Consider the following 17638-nt stretch of genomic DNA (forward strand, 5'->3'; position numbering starts at 1 on the left):
TCCGTACCAAAACTCAAACCTTTGGCATCGCGTGCCAAGGCTAGTTAGTAGAGTTGACATTTTCTTTTACATCTGAAGAAATTTCGTATGTAGACAGGGGGTATTTACTGGAATATTGCACAGGTCCTTCGAGCTGAAAATGTATATTCTGAAAAATTTAAGGTCTTCCTGTAGGAAGCAACAATGACATTTTTGTATAACTTTTTTTTTACAAAATATTTTTTTCAAACGTAGCCTTTTAAGTTCTTTTTGAAAAACATGTTTAGAAATAGTACTGTGGTAAAGAGAGTTTCTTCAATTTGATTCCATACACTTTACTATCAAGCATGCTCTGCAATAGGAAAACAATAAGTATTTACTAGACTACCCAAAAACTGCTGCTTTTCCTGCAGGCAGGTAAATGTTATCATGTGCCATGCATAAAAACTGCACACCGTGCTGGTTACAACGCTCTCGCAGTGGAGCCAAAACCTTAAACCACTTTTAATTTCTATTGGTCACTGTCCTGGCCCCTTCAATGCACATGCTTGCAGGGACCAGATGGATGGGTCCCAATTATCCAATTTGCCCAATTAACAAGCCTCTAACAAAATTTTGCTGTACACATGTGCAGAGACGGTGATACACAGGAACACGGCGACAGGACAGGCATTCACAGATGCAGATAGACGCAGACAGGTGTGCCTTGGCAAGCAGAAGCGCTACAGCGGTCCAAGCTACTCACTGGCCTTGGCGACGATGGGCATGTAGACGTGGCCGCAGTACGCAATCTGTTTCAGCCGCGGATCGTACATTTTGAAAAAGAGCAGTACATCTGTCTCCTTGTCAAAGTCCGGCAGCCGGTCCATGTTCTGATCGGGGGCTATCGTTTCCATGAAGATCACCCATGGGTTCGTATTTTCCGACAGATCAATAACCTGCACAAAATAAAGGCCATGCGCGTGTCACCCCCATCACTGCGGCTAGCTTACCAACTCAAACAAGCTATAGAATCATTTAGATTCCAACATTGTGTTGGATCTGCACATTTAAGAAAGGTGGTACACCTTTTGAGCAATATGAAAGGGAACAGTCGTCTCACATGAAAGTGTTCACTGACAACACATGTTTAACCCTTTTGGTGTGGGGGTGTGGCTCTGAAGTACAAAGAAACTGAATTTCTGTCCTAACACATTAGCAGGGTTAACAAAAACGCTAAATTTAATATTGGTGATACATTGAACATTTTACAACTTTTTTAGGTCTGGTAAATCAAACAAAAATTAATGTTTATATTTAGTAGGGGTGTGCAAATATAATATATGAATACGAATTGAATAGTGAATGCTCGCATTTTATTTGCAAATCGAATGTCTGGTATTTCGGATATTTGGTATATACGAAGAGGCCCAACCAAGATCAGCACAATGACACACACAGATGTTCAATGGCACACAGGCTGTCAGTACTAGACTGATCCAGGCCAACAGAACCAAGTGACACAAATACGCGACACAGATGATGGCGACAAAACCAGTGCATACGAAAAGCATGAAAGCATGTAGGACGATCAAATCTATCCGCTACGAGAAGGCACAGAGATTGTACAAGTGTGTTAACGCAATCGGATTTACCCTTTCATGCACTCAGTTTGGGCTGCGTGCATGAATGTGTGAATCTGCGTAGCCTCGTCTATGAAGCGGGCACACAGACTAAATTATATTTTACATGACCTCGCATTAGTTGCCAGCTGGTCACCCATGGGGCCTGTGGACCCGCATATCACGGGCAGCGGGTTGTTCATCTGCTTCAGCCCTGATCTCCCCCTTATTCTTGAAGGGCACTTTTGCACCGCTTGATGTTACATATATCGGGAGCCACTGCTATTTTTCTTCGACGTAAGCACTATTTTTGCTACATACTTTCATTGTCACTACACCGTGTTTAGAAATTGTTCAATATAGAGGACAATTTGATTTAAACGGGTCCAATATATTTGGGTACGACTGTATTCGCGCAAGCCCTAATTAAGTTTTCCAGGCACTACGGCGTCTCGACTGCTGTCACCGCCCCTTGAAGACTCATCATAATCAGTACCAAAAGTAATCTCAATCGCAGTTCATAAGACGTCCTTCAATTTCTGTATGAAAGTTCTTGAATTTATGAATCACTAAAAAAAAATGCGAGGGCTTTCGTGCCAAATCCACCATGTCAGAAAACGTTCAAGCAACACAGATAGCTTTGCCACACCATTTGTCATAAAAACAGAACCTCCTATAAAACTTCAGTTTAGCCAATTTGCGAGTAGAGGGTGCAACCAGTCTAAGGATGTTTCCTGTTCACGAATCATATCGGGCACGGCCAGTAGTGTCCAGCGATCGCCAGAGTAGTTACGCTCAAGAACGGCACGGTCAAGGGGAAAACTAGTGCCCGTGCGTTAACAAATCCGATTCAAATCCACCCAATTCAGTCAGTAATCGTCGTTTTGAAGCAAATTCAGTGTTCTCGTTCATAGTGCTCGTGACTAACGCGCAACGGCGTCCTACAAAGTGCAACTCACCGTCTTGTTGAGGTCTGCATCAAGGTCGATGGCAGCCGGGCGAGAGGTCTGGTTGGAGCGGTACGTGATGGCCCACGGCCGAATGCCTTGCAACGGGTAGCCCATCTGTTCCGCTACCAACTCCAGCAACTCTCGCAGTGTCGCCAGCTTTTTTACCTGGACACACACGAGGAGACCGAAGAAACCACCTTTGCAACCTCATTCAACCAAACTCCAGCGTGCCCCAAAGCCAAATGTACCGGAACAGGCAAGAGTGAATCTTCCGCAACAGGAGCAGAGATCAAGATGTCATAAAATGTCGATGGCGAGACGACACGAGAGGGCCAAATGAATGCCACGGGACAGCGCAGTGTTCATGTGTAGACAAGGACAGCCATATACTAACAAGGTTGCAGACAGGCACATGCATTATGATACACAATATAGACAACATTACAATGTACCTAACACTGCGCTAATGCGGGGAAAAAACCTAGTGTACTTGTTGGTTCACGTTTTCTAGGAACACACAAATGTGCTAAACGTGTACACAGGAGCAGCACATGTCTCACCTACCTCGTCAACCACCCGCTGCGCGCACGAGAGAAAATGCAAAAGGAGTACAAAACAATGCGAGCTAGGGGGTGGTGGTTTGGGTACACGAAGACGCCTGGGTCTGCTATATTCAGAACTCCATATTACCTTAGTTAAAGTGCATACCAAGGATTTTCTGTATGTAGAAATGTCAATGCGTTCAGAAACTAAGCCAGACGTTCACTGCAGCGCTACAGACTGAATATGAGAGGCACGAGAAGAGAGTGCACTGAAGCAACAAAGCGAGGAGTGCCAAGAGGCCCACCTTGAAGTTCCTGTAGTGAGCCTTGTCGGGGTCGTAGAGGTCGTTGCCCTGGTGACCGGAGAAGTTGTCCTCGGTCAGCACCTGGACGCCCATGTAGAGGTGAGCCTCATTTCGTTCCTTCCTCCTCAGGGCCTCCTGGCGCCTGCAAGGAGAACGGCCAATCTTTTCGAAAACCGTCGTACAACTTTTGCCGAACGATCAGACAACCCAGTCTCCCCGTGCCTGAAAAATTTCCCTGTATAATTGCTTCACCCAAATGGCTCGCAACTCTTGAATGCTTCCATTCTTTTGGCACATGTCCTGTTCACTCTTAGCAACCCCATTTCTGAATATACAAGTGCCCTTCTCTGCACGGCACATTAGCTGAAATAATGGCGGCACCAGCTGCGTCAACTGCACATTCTGAAAACTGCCGGTGGCGTAGCCACAAGTACCACATCTGCAATTGCAATCTAGCAAGCGCAAACAGCAGCCACAGATGCCAACTGCAAGAACCACTGCACCTGCCACGAGCTTGTCAAGCTACCTTGCAGGAAAGCTAGCTTTACAGCTAGAACCTACGAGACCAGTGGTTAGAACCTCCTCTCCACTTGGTGCACACCATTTGCTCTAGAATTCTATGTATATTTGTTTTCTAATCTGTACAGTCTTCTATGCAGTAATTGGCTTCTTTCAAACTTTGTTAGCCTACAGCCTACTCTAGATGAATTGGCATGTGCAGTTCCTCTTCAGAAATTTCTCAGGAGCTCGGAGACCGTCAGTAGAGGATGAAAAATGTTAAGTACATGAACGTATGCAGATCACAGATGCCAAATTTCCAATCGAGTCCCAAGCCCTGTGCCCAAACTACACCTAGCAAGGACTACTTCTGGACCTGTCAGAGTAAATGTGAAAGTTCATTACCGACAGGACATGTACCCCTGTTAAAAAGAACAAGTTAGTATTCCACCATTGGACAGTACTGGCACTTGACATGAAGGCTATGCAGACTGTTTCACTTGTATTAGTAAATTATTCTTATACAACATCAAAAATCGCTCTTAGCGAGAAGACACTTGGTAAAACAAGAGGTAGGAAAAGGAAAGAGGCCCAGTTAGTCATTTACCAGTAAAGTTGGACTACATTGTGTTCTAAAGGGGCCAAAGATAGAATGTAGCAAGTTTTGGGAACTTACACTGTGCCAACGCAGCCCAAACGTGAAAAAATACTTTGAAAAGTCCGCAATGTCACACTGCCGTACAAACAATCTGGTTTTGGTCTTGAATTGATCTGAACTTAATTTCCTCGTCTAATCAACCTATTATGACGAAATTAATGAAAGGCACTCACTACAGTGAGGCAGCCCGTCAGAATAGCGTAACTACTAAAGCAAGGCCCCCCCCCCCCCCTTTTTTTTTCCTATCACACATTACGCACACAGTTGTGCTAGTCAGTGGTTGGCCCAGGTGACTGGAGTGCACAGTAACATAATGTGTCACCATTAATTGGTCTGCGGCCGCTAAAGCCCCTTTAAGACACTAAATCAGCTGTACTGTGTGTGATACTGTACGGTGTGGACATTCTTTTCTCTTCTACACCCTGCAGCCAAGTCCATCCAAAGCCCGCCAACTCACTTCTCCTCCTGAAGCCTTTCGACCAACTGTTCGGGGATGTCGTTTTCAGTGACTGGCTGTAGCACCTCATCTGCAAACAGCAAGCAGACGACCAACAGACACCGTTATTAGGTAACGGATGCAATTTGAGAAAAAAAACAGCAAAGCGGCACCGCAGGCAGTACAAGCAAAATGGTGACAAGGTCCACCAATGGCAATTTCCCATGTGGCCTCCCAAAGCCACCACTAGGTCGGCGTCGTCCTCAGATTGGAGAAAAACACCCCTTTCCCAGCACTGAGGTCGTTAAAGGTCGAGCACCAGACCGGGAGTGCATCACTGCCTTTTAACAACAGGTACCTGGCGGCAACTCCAGTTTTCTTGCCACAGCCGTGGCTGATGCTCTACAACGATCCCAGCTATGGTTGGGCTAGGGGTGCAAGGAGACAACAGCTACAAATTTTCAAGATATGAACCCAGACAATCAGCCAAGCACCAAGCTCTCTCTACCGATTAAAAAGAAAAAAAAGAAAAAGGTGGGCTGTTGGTGGCACAGACATCTGAACCCAGTACATCCCAGTACAAGGCGGATGCTTTACCACCAGGCCATTGCAGTACTGCTTTTGCATGAATAAAACAGGTTTCTTCTTTTTTTATTTCCAGCCTCGGAACACACTGTGGTTTTTGACGCGTTTAACTGTATTTTGTTTTCTTTTTTGGAAAGACAGGAAGTCTCGTCACCCATTATATTTGTGGTTGTGTTGTTTACATGCAAACACCATGTTTTGAGGTATTCCCCAACGTGAAGGAACGTGAAAAGGAAGAACGGTCGGCCACCTGCGTAGCAAAACGCAAAGTTCAATCCTGGTGCTTTATGCGCCAAAACCACAATCCGATAACAAGACGTGCCACAGCGGAGAGACTCTGTACTAATTTTGATTATCCGGCATTCTTTTAACAGACACCCGACGCAAGGCACACGAGCGCTTTTGCATTGCACCCAAGTAGCACGAAGCTACGAAAGAAACCTTGTGGAGTGTTCAAAAAGAAAGCACAGACGATGAAAAATTCGACCAGCTCTGCGAGAACTGTGCCCAGGGAGACTGTGCCCTTTTGTGGCCATTACTATCTCGGCTAACCGGTAGTCTAGTTGATCGCACAGCGAAGCCGAACTGAGAACTCCAAGCGTCTGGGGAGGGGAGGGAAGTGGGAAACCACGGGGATGCACGTTCCGAATCACCTCCCAACTGACCGCAAACCAAAGCGCCCCATGGCAAGCGGCACTCACTGATGGCACTGTCCCGGATGTACACCAACATGTAGGCGTTGGTACAGTGCCGGCTCACGGCCACGTCCTCGTCGGTGCCGCCGAAGTTGTGGTCGATGGCCTCCTGCTTGGTGCAGCGCGACACCACGTCGTCGTCGAACTTGCACCAGCGGCCGTCGCCACGAGGGTTGATGAACACCACGTAGTGGCCCCCGTGGTTATCCCCGCTGTGAACTAGCACCGCGTGTAGCGTGTACGTGGCTGGCCCACTTGAGTTGGCGCCCCTGTCGGTGAGGAACTCGCTCAGGTTCAGCCGCTCGGGGAACTCGAACCGGTCGTTGATCTTGATGTTGTTGTCCGTCACGTGGTCGTACTGGAAGCGCAGCAGGTGTAGGTGCACCACGGGAGGCAAGCAGGCGAAGATGATGCCCTTCTCGGCCTCCTGAGCGAGCAAAGCGAGACGAGACGGTGTCTCAAGTCAGACCACGAAGACAATGAAAAAAAGAAGAGAAAGAAAAGCACCAACACATGAGTAGTACCACATTTACCCCGAGTCTAGGCCGGTCCCCCAAATTCAGAGGGCGGGACAAGAAAAAAAAATTTCCTCACCCCCGCAGCACGCCTACGAAGCGGTGAAGAGGCAAGACCTCGACATCCCATCGTGGGAGGCCTAGGCCCAGCCAACTGAACTGCTTGTGCTCATTAAAGTTCACTCTCTCTCGCCCATAATGCAAGTCAACGAGGGTAAACAATAAACGACTACACGCACAAAATACAGACATCATTTATGACAAATGTGCAGCTCAAGGAACGCACTTGCCTCGGCTCACTCGCTGTAGGCAGTGCAGTACTGAAACCGTACGTTCCAAGCCAGGGTCTCTCCGAGAGCGAACTTCCAAAAAGAAAAAAAAAAGCCCACAATTCACGCATTGAACACAGTCAATATGGTGTACCGCTACACAGAAATGCAGTACTGTGCGGATAGTAGCGACTACAGTACTGCCTTTTAGTGCTGGCGCTAGCGGTGTTCCATTCTTCCGCTTCCGACCTACGGACAACGTCGAGAGTCGAAGAAAACCCAGGAAGGGCAGCTGGGCGCCCCCCAAGTTGAGGAAACGCAAAAACGCGTTCACGCACCTGGAGCCCGTACTCCCCGGCGTCGTACTTGTTGTCCCCGTCGAGCGACTCGGTGGCGCAGTAGTCCTGGAAGCTCTCATGGATGTTCTTCTTGCCCTTGACGTTGAGCTGGATGTCGTAGAAGGGCTCCATGCGCCGCGACGCGTAGTCCACGTGCTTGCACTTGATGAACGAGATCATCTTGCCCTCGAAGAGCCGGGGGATTGTGCCTTCCACGCAGGTGCCTTTCATCTTGCTCTCCATGTTGTCTAGCAGCTGGCAAGAGAACAAAAAAAAATGCGTGGCCTACTGTCAACGAAGGGAGGGGGACAGGGGGATAAACGTCTGCAAATTTTCAAATTGCAAATCGAACAGCACGCAGTTTGATTAACTATTTATTACGGGACTATTAAAAAAACTATTTATTACGGGATTATTACGGGACGTAAAAGATGCAAGTCTTCGAGGCACGCTCTTCACTACCACACGCACCCCCACCCCCCCAACTATTTTTTTTCGCCTGCGAGGAAGGACGTGATCTTATTTTGAACCATTTGCTTCGCCTCTCGTGGTTGGTCAGAACCGAGTCTTTGCCGACGAAAGCCCCACCCTGACCAATCACGCGAGGACAATACAAGGTGTTCAATATTAAAAAAAATATTGAAAGCGCCCTCAAGAACGCAGTGCTACAGTAGCTTTAAGCTTGTCCTGTCAGAAATACAGAAGACGTGAATCCGCCTCGTTGCCCGCAGCCAACGTTACTTGCCCACAACGGGAAGTGTGGAGCCACCTATACGAAACTCACCACTCGGCAGAGTTCTTGAACATCATGCTGCATAAACGAGTCCAAGGTTTCCCACCTGCCAAACAGCAAGAAATAAAGAGAATCAGATGCCAGTAAAAAAAACATACCGTGACACTTCTTTGCACAAGTTGGGCAGCTAGCTGGGCATTGCAAGTTACACAATTAACCCTGTAATGCCCTATGCATCGCATTCTATACTAAGTTTGATGCCTAAAAGAGCTTGTTTAAGCGCAGGGAGCTTAACCCAAAGTCCACAGTGGCACTTTTGATGTGCTGGAGGGAATTTCCAGCAGTGGACACTTCAACAGAGATTACTCATTAATTACCATTTCCTCTTTCTGTACAAATGTACTCTCCATGACCAGAAATAAGAATGAAAATTTGTCGAAATTTTCACCGATGCGGAACTGTGTTTTGGCAATGCAGGGATTAAATTCCTTTTTGCTACAACCTATCCACTCAATGCCCCATATGTATTTTTTTTAATGATAATGCAAGAATCCATAAGAATTTTATAGGCATCCATATGCCTGAACACGCTTTTTTGCAAGATTTCTTTTCCATAATAAGCGGTGATGAGTTGTTGCTCACCCAAAGGACTTTGTGAGCTTCTTGGTGCCAACAGGTCGGTCGGAGAACTGCAGTTCGTAGAACACCCGCTGCAACGCCAGTGCCACGCTCTTGGACGAGTCGTCGCTCTCGGTGGGCATCTGGTAGACAGCCTGCAACGCAGAAGCAGTTCAGCAAACAGGGCAGAAGAGCAAGGGAAAAAGCTACGGAGGAAATTTACAAAGCGATGAATTGGTACAGCCGCGTGTGTGCACCGATCGCTCTTGCTCCCTGCGCAGCAAATACTAAGGGTGTGCTCCAATTGAATTCTGGCAGTTTATACGTTGGCACCTAAGACAGCTTCAAGACATCTCTGGGACTTGACGACACCTTCCATCAAGAAAAGCGAAGAAAAGCATCTATTGTATTTTAACACTTTGAAGGTTCGCACACGCAACATTTAAAAAAAAAAATCTAGGTTACATTAGGCACATAAGAGAGCACAATGTTTTTTTGCACTGGAGGCGACCTTTCCATTGAGTTTTCAAGCATTCTGCTCAACCACCATCTTGTTCGGACAAGCGAAGTAGCCTGCCATGTTACTTCGATGCTGCCTCTGCGAGGCAGGCTTTCTTGCTGGCTTGTCAAAATAGGAATGAAACTTAAGGCGGTAGCCATCTGCTTAGCTTTACACAGCGCATTAACGCACCAATGGGGATGGGAGGAACACCGACCAGGAAAAAAAACAGCTTCAAGTCAGTTTGCCCATTCCTCCCTGGTTAGTGTTCCTCTCGTCTCCTATATGCGCTGTACAGCGCACCAGAACAATGAAACAGAACCTTCAAGACTTTCTTGCAACTGCCAGATGTTTGCAATCACGCAATGGAAAAGGCAAGGCCAGGCAAAGTTGCAGCAGCTACCATGCTGGTGTTCCCATTGTGTTAAAGGACAACTGCAACGAAATGCAACTTTAGCTAAACTGGTTATAAATCATTAGTACAGATACCATTGAAGCCATCTAGGCGAAGTGTTAGGGCGGGGAATTCTCACATTTTCTTATGAACAGCCCTTGCAGGTGCATACAGCACGAGTGGACGAAGACGAAGCAATGAATGAGACTGGATGGAGCGTGGATACTTGTAAATTACTATTTGGATGCGTTCCTGGCTAGATAAAGCAAAGCTCAACTTCTTATCCTACCATTGCATTGCTTGTTACAAACACTAACTGCATTCCTAGCTAAATACAGGAGTCATTTACCAGGACTGTACAAATAAAGTCCACCAGCTGGCACACCCCTCTTCCCTTGGCGTGTCTTCGTCAGCATGTGCTGTACGTAGTAGCAATGTTGCCACTAACTAGCCCAAAGAAACGCTAAAAGTGTTTGGCACACAAGCAGATGTGTGCCCCTCAAGGTTGGCAGGTGCCAGCACAAATCACAGCACATTTTTCTCCAAGATGTCCAGCATGCTGCGTACACGGTTACATTTCATTGGCCATGAGGAGGAGCTGCGCTGGTTTTAAATATCTGGAACTTTTTGCATCATTTCTGACAACAGGTTAGGGCAGAGTTTTGTTTGTTTCGGCATCACAAATGTGTTTTTGCGAGTTTTCACAGCACATCAACTGGTATTTTAAGCAGAGATTTCGCACGGAGGGCGCCGTGTTCTACACTAACCTAACACCAGGGTTTTTACGTGATCCATATTTTTGTTGCAATTGGTTCAAAGCCACTGAACAACTTGCATGTCCATGTGCTTCACTTGAATGACTAATGTGATGGCATTTCAAGTACCTACGACCTAAAAATTAATACCCAAATGACGCTCTTCTGCCTCACGGTCAGATTTACATTATGATGACCACCTGCTGCTAATCAAGAGTCTAATGTCAAAAACCCATGTGAGACACCAACAGCCAAGTTCCAATGGGCAGAATGCGAAGCATTAAGAGGGGGTGTAACCCCAATGAACAAATACCCCACTTTCCGTACTCAAATTCATGAAGAATGCAGTCTGGCACTGAGCAACTACTGAACCAATATAAAGCTGGTTACATTTAAGAGGTAAACCTGAATTTTAGCAGCTCTCAAAAGAAAAATTTTGATTTAGGGCAGGTTTTACAAAAGTTGCCAAAAATCGGCCACTCATGATTGATTTCAACATATCCTTTTAGTGTTCCTTCACTTAAAGCGTTTCAGATGAGTCTCATCAAATGGAACCGTAACAAAGGGAGCAAGGGGAGCCCAAAACGAAAATGTGCGCGCACTGACCTTTCGTAACTGGTTCGTGAAGAACAGCGTCTGTAGTAACGAATTCATGTAGCAGGTGGCACCTTGGTTTTTGAGGCCTACGTATCCCGTGTGTTTCTTGGAGTCCCAGCTGCACAGAAGACAAACAAAGGAATAAGGACTTGTTGCGACCAACGTCGGTCTCTTCTTTTTCAGGCAGCAGCATACAGGGGGTGGCATTCTTGAGCGTTCACTTTCGGAGATACGATCACTTTCACGAAATTTTAGGCGATTCGGCAGCTGGCATGTGGTGCCTACACGGTCGTGCACAAACGGCAGCATTCCCGGCACTCTGCGAAGTTTGCCATAGTCGGACAGTGCCAGGAACACTTCAATAACCATATACTTCGAAGGGTTCGCCCGCCAGTCGCCTGAAAGTGATCACTCAAAAACACCACTTCACCGTAACCTTTTCACGTTCGTATCCCATCCACCAGTTAGACGACTACCTACATGGACTAACACTACAGTAAGACCCTCACGTGATGCACATTAATAATGCCTGTCGGGCACTTTTCAGAACGACCCAAACATAAAAAACAGCAAAGTTTTGGCCTGCTCGTGAATGTACTACCTTTAATGGAATACTACTGGAGATATTCACCGAGTGGCAATCGCAGTGACATCTTGTGGCTACTTTATTTTTAAACATAGCATGTCAAACATTGTGTTCTACACCTTATCAAAGCAAGAAATTACCCTAAAATCCCAAGAGATGACCTACCGCCACTAAGTTCCAGACTTAAAAAAACTGAAAGTTACCCACCTGAAAGTTGCCCACCACACTGAAAGTTAGCCCACCTCATATTTTCACTAGATTTTCTCTCGACTTTAGGTGAGCAGCTACCTCGGCATTTTACGGCACTTGTCAGTTCATTTGTAGTTGGTCATATAATGTTTTGGGCAGCCTGGTAATGCAACAGCTTTATGTTGCTGCAAACAATTTTAAGCCACTAGCCGAGTTGTACGTGGTCAGCCATTGCGACAATATTTGTGCTCAGTTTGAACTCGGCATCACAACATGGCGCTGCACAAGTGTTTACAGTATTTTGTTATTTCGTAAATTCCAATGCACATGTGCAGACAGCCTAAAGCTAATGAGGCTGCACGCTCATAATTCACTATGCTTCACAGATCACTTGTATGAAAACTGCAGAATTCGTATTAATTTCAGTATAAATAACAGGAGTCGCGACGAACCTTTGGTCATTATTCATGCGCAGAAAGCATGTGAAATTATCAGACTAAATGAAGAGTAGGCAGAGAGTGGATCTAAGGAAGATTGTTGCTCATGAAGCCACTTTTTTTTTTTTTTTCCAACTTGCCAAATTTTACTACTTAGGCAATACTTGAACCTTCAAGCCTCTTGTTCAACCCTGAACAGAACTCTAACACTCCACAATTTCCTCAGCATTGCACTTTTAAGCGACCGGTCAGGCCAACAACTCCCTTTGAAGGCGGCACCACTTCCAGCTCGGAACTGAACGAGCTGGCGCACTATACTTACGCAATGCTGGAGAGAAAAAGAAAGGGGGGGAAAAAAAGAGGAAGTCTTGCTTTAAGGACATTTCTCTTTGCATGCTGCAGCAAGTTGTGTAGTGATACACCATAGCAAGCAAGCAATAAGTAAATAAATAAAGCGTGCGTGAGAATACTCAAACTTCTTGAACTGATCACGGCACAATCACGGTTGAATGCCATATGGTGCGAGTAGCTCTGGCTGTTTCCAGCAGTATTTATATACTCCATTTCATAGATAGCAGGCAACACTCGCTCCCCGTTGCTTGAACTCGCGAACAAGAAACAGTGCATCACATATAGAAGAAATAGAGGCCTACGTCATGAAATCTGACGAGACACCGAGTCTCGCACACTTACAGTGCAAAATGGGCATGAAATTCATCGCAGATTTAAACTTGTTTACCCACAAATGAGTGGGGCGACAGTTTTTTTCCAAGCAGAGGCCGCAGCGCAATACTTGAGCTCGTGGCCAAAACGGGACAACTCGTGCACGGAAAGCAAAAAAATGCTCAAATAACACTCAATTTGATGTCACTTCATGTTCACATGTAGCTAAATATATGAAGCGGCCGTTCTGTGGAAAGCCTCGTAGATATAGGACAGCTACACAGGAAAGCCGCATGAAGTGTCATTACCACGACGCACAGTACCTGTGTGGCTTATGCAGCATTGTCTACGACGTATAAAACTGGGCGTCACTTCAAGGTATTCACTGAAGGGCAATGCCAAAAGCAATTCCACCAGATTTTTCCCAAGGAATTACTGAGCCAGAGGTGGAGCGGCATGCATCAATCCCGATTCTGTAAGACAATCCTATTTACAATCGCCTCTAACGGTAAAGCATGCGTGAGCAACATCAATTTCCCTGTGTGTTAGCAGGAAGGGCTTCTTGTGTGGCATGTTGTTGCAGTGACGGGATCAGTTTGCACATATTTTTTTTTTAAGTGAATGTGCGCTGCCTCATTGCACGAGTGCGGTAACGTGCTTATACTGACTACTGAGTGAAGTAAACTTAGTTGCAAGTTCGTGTTGGTTCGTGTTGTCTAACTAGAACTTCTGTACATAAGGCTACACATCTTATATGCAACTTGGGCACCACTGTGCTTCCAGCAAGCAATACGCTACGTCTTGGCTGCGAGTGCCACTACTCCACTGTGGCTGCCGCAACGGCTCCTTGGCGACGTCACGGAAGCGATTAAACGTGACCGACTGACACACCACAAAAATTTTCAGTGTCCCGGACAGTGGTGTACGGTTGACTGCTGCTAAGCTATATTTATTTTACCGCACTTTTCTTCAATAGATTCCCTGCAAGTGAGCGATACATCGTATTCCGCAGGCGGGTTGCTTCCATGACGCACCGAGCAAGCAAGGCGGGTGTCACGATTGGCCTGGCTCACTGCAATCTTCTGCACTCGGCACCACATTTACACAGCAGTGTATTTGCCGCTGCGTTGCTCCTGCGTTGCCACTGGCCATATCGCTGGCACCTTTTGCAGCAGCAGTGAAGTAGTGAAACACATAATGAAATCACTACTTGAACAGTTAAACGACTGTGTTCCAAGTCTGAGCATTCAGTTTAAGCGGAGCAGCAAAATTAAGCTGCACGGTGCTGTTACTCAGGAGTGCAGACAGCGAGCTTCGGCCTTTCTGATGTGTGGTGTGGTTAACACGAAGATTCTTCCCAAGATTTGCTTTGGATCTGCCGTGTTTCTGCAAGGTGTCTGGCGCACCAAGCGCAATCGTGTGCTTGGGCTTGCTGGGACTTTAGTGGCATCGATTTTCCTTGCCAGCGTGGGGTCCTGAGAGCTTGCATCAGCTGTGCACCGCTGACGCACTGCGTTTCGAAGAATGTGTCCCTTGTCTACCTGCCTGCACGGGTGGCAGCGGGTCATAAAACACCGCCACTCGGCTGTCGTCCCGCCCGTGGGAAGGTCGACGGGCTTCCCCCACCGGCCAAATTCTTGAGTGGGATCTGGGCCCTCGCTTTCGTTCCCAAGATGGGTTCTGGGGAGAGCGCATCCGGACTGTGGAAAGTGTAGTGCACGTGTTCTTTGCGGGCGACTTCAGCTCCTTAGGGCCCCGGCCTGAACGGGCACACACACTCTTCCCATTGCCACGGTGTCTCGAGGCAGCGATTTCTAAGCGTGCCATTCCTCCTCAGTTTCTCCTTCCACTTCCTCTGCCGTGGGGTGCACAATGGCAGGCGCTGGCGTGCCATTTGTTTTTTTCTCTGTCGCAGTGCACCGACAGCTACCACCTGCAACCCGTTGTCGTAAAGCAATTAAGATTCCGATTCGGCTGTGCTGTTAGAATGTAAAAGGATAGACAGTTGGGCGAGTTGGTATGGTAACATGATCTTGGCTTCTAGTGCGAAGTGAAACACGGACACAGAAAGGAGCAGACAGGACGAGCGCTCGTCCTGTCTGCTCCTTTCTGTGTCCGTGTTTCACTTCGCGCCAAAACCTGTTAGAATGTGTTGTATCAAAGCCCAGCCCACTAAATGTCCCCCTGTTTGTCTGAAGAGCTTCGCCTGGGGTCTCCCTCGATGCCTGCGCGGTCTCTCCTTTCGCCCGGCTGTGACCAGCTAGGCCCGCATACACATTAGCGCGTCGGCCCACCGAGCAGGTGGAGGTGGCGAGGACATGGCGCCCCGTATGTATGAAGGCTTGGAGTGCTCGAACCCGCGGTAGTCACTCAGCGCACACAACGGGAGCTTGTGCACGTGAGAGACCGCACCAGTTTGAAGAAAAAAAGTCTATATGCAAGAAAAAAGAAAAAAATAAAAGACCGCAAAAGTGGAATGAGCTTGCAAGCTGCGGACACCAACCTGACACCGTGTGGAGCATCCGCGCACACCCAAACTTCGAGGATGATGGTGTCGTCCACGATAAACCCCTTCTCTGGATCCAAGACGTCCTAATGATTTAAAAAGAAAAGGAGGTTATGAGAAACAATTTACAGTCATTAAAGACATGCCAGGTGTCCCAGCTCGCACGGAGAAAGTTTAAGGCAAAGCCTTCTGTGCAAACAGAACCAACTATGTTGTTCAATTTCTAAAGAAGCCTTTGGTACCTTTAATGCACTTATTAAGTTATCAGTCATTAATTCACAAACTTCGTTTTGTGAGTTTTGTGACCTCAATTTCAACACAGTCAAACCTCAATATAATGAACACTGGCATAATGAATTATCGGGTATAAAGAAGTAATTAATCAAGAGAAAATGAGACATCCACACAAATGTAGCGAAGTGCCACAAAGGAAACCCATATGGGTTCCTGGTTCCCGCGCATTCGCTGCCCTGGCACACGCTGGCCCCGTTTGTCACCAAATCGAACCCGTCAAAAGGCCTTCTCTCAACTTCGTTCATTTACTTACACAAATGTTGTACAAAGTTTGGCTACCACTGTAAATTGGATTGCAGTGCAAATTTGCTTTCTCCTATTACTCCTACAATACCATTGCTACTGTGCAAATCACACTCGCCTACTGACTTACGATAGCACCGCCTCTGGCTTTTTTTCCCGAGTTCTTTTAGTTCTTGAGCACCAAATGATTTCACCTGACCTACACATTGCATTTCATGCAGCAGCTGCCAAAAGCTGCATCCCCCACAAACCCAGCATGACGAACTATCAGTAGTCTTTCTTGCGTACTGTGGAAGACAAGACCTTTTTGCGCAGAGCACTTTGATAGCGGATAACCTCCAATTTAAGTCCGGCACTGAGGAACATTTTATTATGCAACCCACAACAACTACACTTGTGCCCGCCCCTAACGTTCCGAATCACATCGAGCCCTTTGAGGTACAATAAACAAATCTTTAAACCAAAGTTCAATAAAAACACTGGAATGCTTGCAAACGCAACAGCATCTTTTGTATTACTCAACAAAGATCATCTTATGTGAATGATGCTTCCGTGTAACATGGCTAGAACCCGATGCATGAAAGGTCATCACCTACAAATGACGAGCTTTCCAGAGTGACAGGGGTTAAACTAGTACTAATGACAACTAGTGTTAATGACACTCACATTCCACGTCATGAAGTGGCTGAAACCCCAGTCGTTCTCCTTGCCATAGAAGAGATGCTGAATTTCTGCACACACACACGCACACACAAAGATATGTAAGGACACGAAATGAATACAACGGCCATTTCGGTTTCTTTCCCTGTGTAATTGGATGTTGCAATTCAATGCCTGGTCCTAGTCGCTCTCTGCCTTTTGACTTATTTCTAGCAACTATTTACTAGGTGCTTATTTTCAGTTGGTCTGCTTTGCTCATACTGCATCTATTATTTGTCACTGTTCTGCTTTGCGCATCCAGAATGTACGAATAAAATTTAAACAAAAAACAGGTAATAAAATAATGAAATGCATCAACAACAGATTCATTGGAAGAAAATCTATTCCAGTGTCATCGGCAATGGCTCTCGCAAATTACATGCTCACGTTCTATTTTTTCCTTACAATAACAAAGTCACATTTAACATTAAGCATTTCCAATGATCTGTGGTTGGACAAGGTGCCCCAAAATGTCAGTAGGAGCGTTGTCTGCTGGCGTCCATGTCTCCGGCGACCCAATACTTCGTAAAGGGACAAGCCATTACTCTCGCAGAACTGCAACAATAGCTGCGCTTTCTTCAACGACAAAAAAACGATTCCTATGATGGTGCACTCCCACAGGCAGTAGGCCATTAAATATTTTTTGCCTAGAGACGGTCACTGCGAAAAGGACGAGGGACCTGCCAACCGGATAATGCCAGTAACACGCCCCCGTACACAAAGCCGATTCATAAAATAGATTCGACTGTCCAAAAACCAATTTTGCCAAAAGCTCACGTCCAAACCGAGACAACATGGTACCAGCAGTTTACACGCAGTGCACTTACTTCTGACAAAGTTTTCGACGCCCTCCTTCTGACTAATTAGACGCAGCTCGGCAGTGGCATTGCAGGACCACGTTCTGCAAGGCAAACAACACATCATTAACACACGCAGCAATCGCAGCCGCAAATTGCCATGTAAACGTCTACACAGACAATGTCGTATGGGGCTTCACAGAAGCTTGAAAAGCATTAAAGCTTCAAAGAAAGCTAGACATCCTCACCACACCTTG

At 46.6% G+C, this 17638-nt stretch overlaps 1 protein-coding gene across 8 annotated transcripts in view; it reads right to left on the reverse strand.

The window, feature by feature from the left end:
• The window catches only part of Usp7 (Ubiquitin-specific protease 7), a 60888-nt gene that overhangs the window by 27941 nt on the left and 15309 nt on the right, over nt 1-17638 (reverse strand). For all 8 annotated transcript variants that reach the window (XM_075701776.1, XM_075701773.1, XM_075701778.1 and 5 more), the window contains exons 4-15: nt 17412-17485; nt 16552-16616; nt 15346-15434; nt 10977-11085; nt 8747-8877; nt 8156-8210; nt 7372-7626; nt 6256-6676; nt 4991-5060; nt 3378-3519; nt 2540-2695; nt 725-917 (exon numbers count right to left, since the gene is read on the reverse strand). In XM_075701776.1, the coding sequence (XP_075557891.1) occupies nt 725-917; nt 2540-2695; nt 3378-3519; nt 4991-5060; nt 6256-6676; nt 7372-7626; nt 8156-8210; nt 8747-8877; nt 10977-11085; nt 15346-15434; nt 16552-16616; nt 17412-17485 (1760 nt within the window). The remainder of the gene's footprint in view (nt 1-724; nt 918-2539; nt 2696-3377; nt 3520-4990; nt 5061-6255; nt 6677-7371; nt 7627-8155; nt 8211-8746; nt 8878-10976; nt 11086-15345; nt 15435-16551; nt 16617-17411; nt 17486-17638) is intronic.

The sequence above is a fragment of the Dermacentor variabilis genome, chromosome 8 (genome assembly GCF_050947875.1).
Source record: "Dermacentor variabilis isolate Ectoservices chromosome 8, ASM5094787v1, whole genome shotgun sequence".
NCBI classification, from domain to species: Eukaryota; Metazoa; Arthropoda; class Arachnida; order Ixodida; family Ixodidae; genus Dermacentor; species Dermacentor variabilis.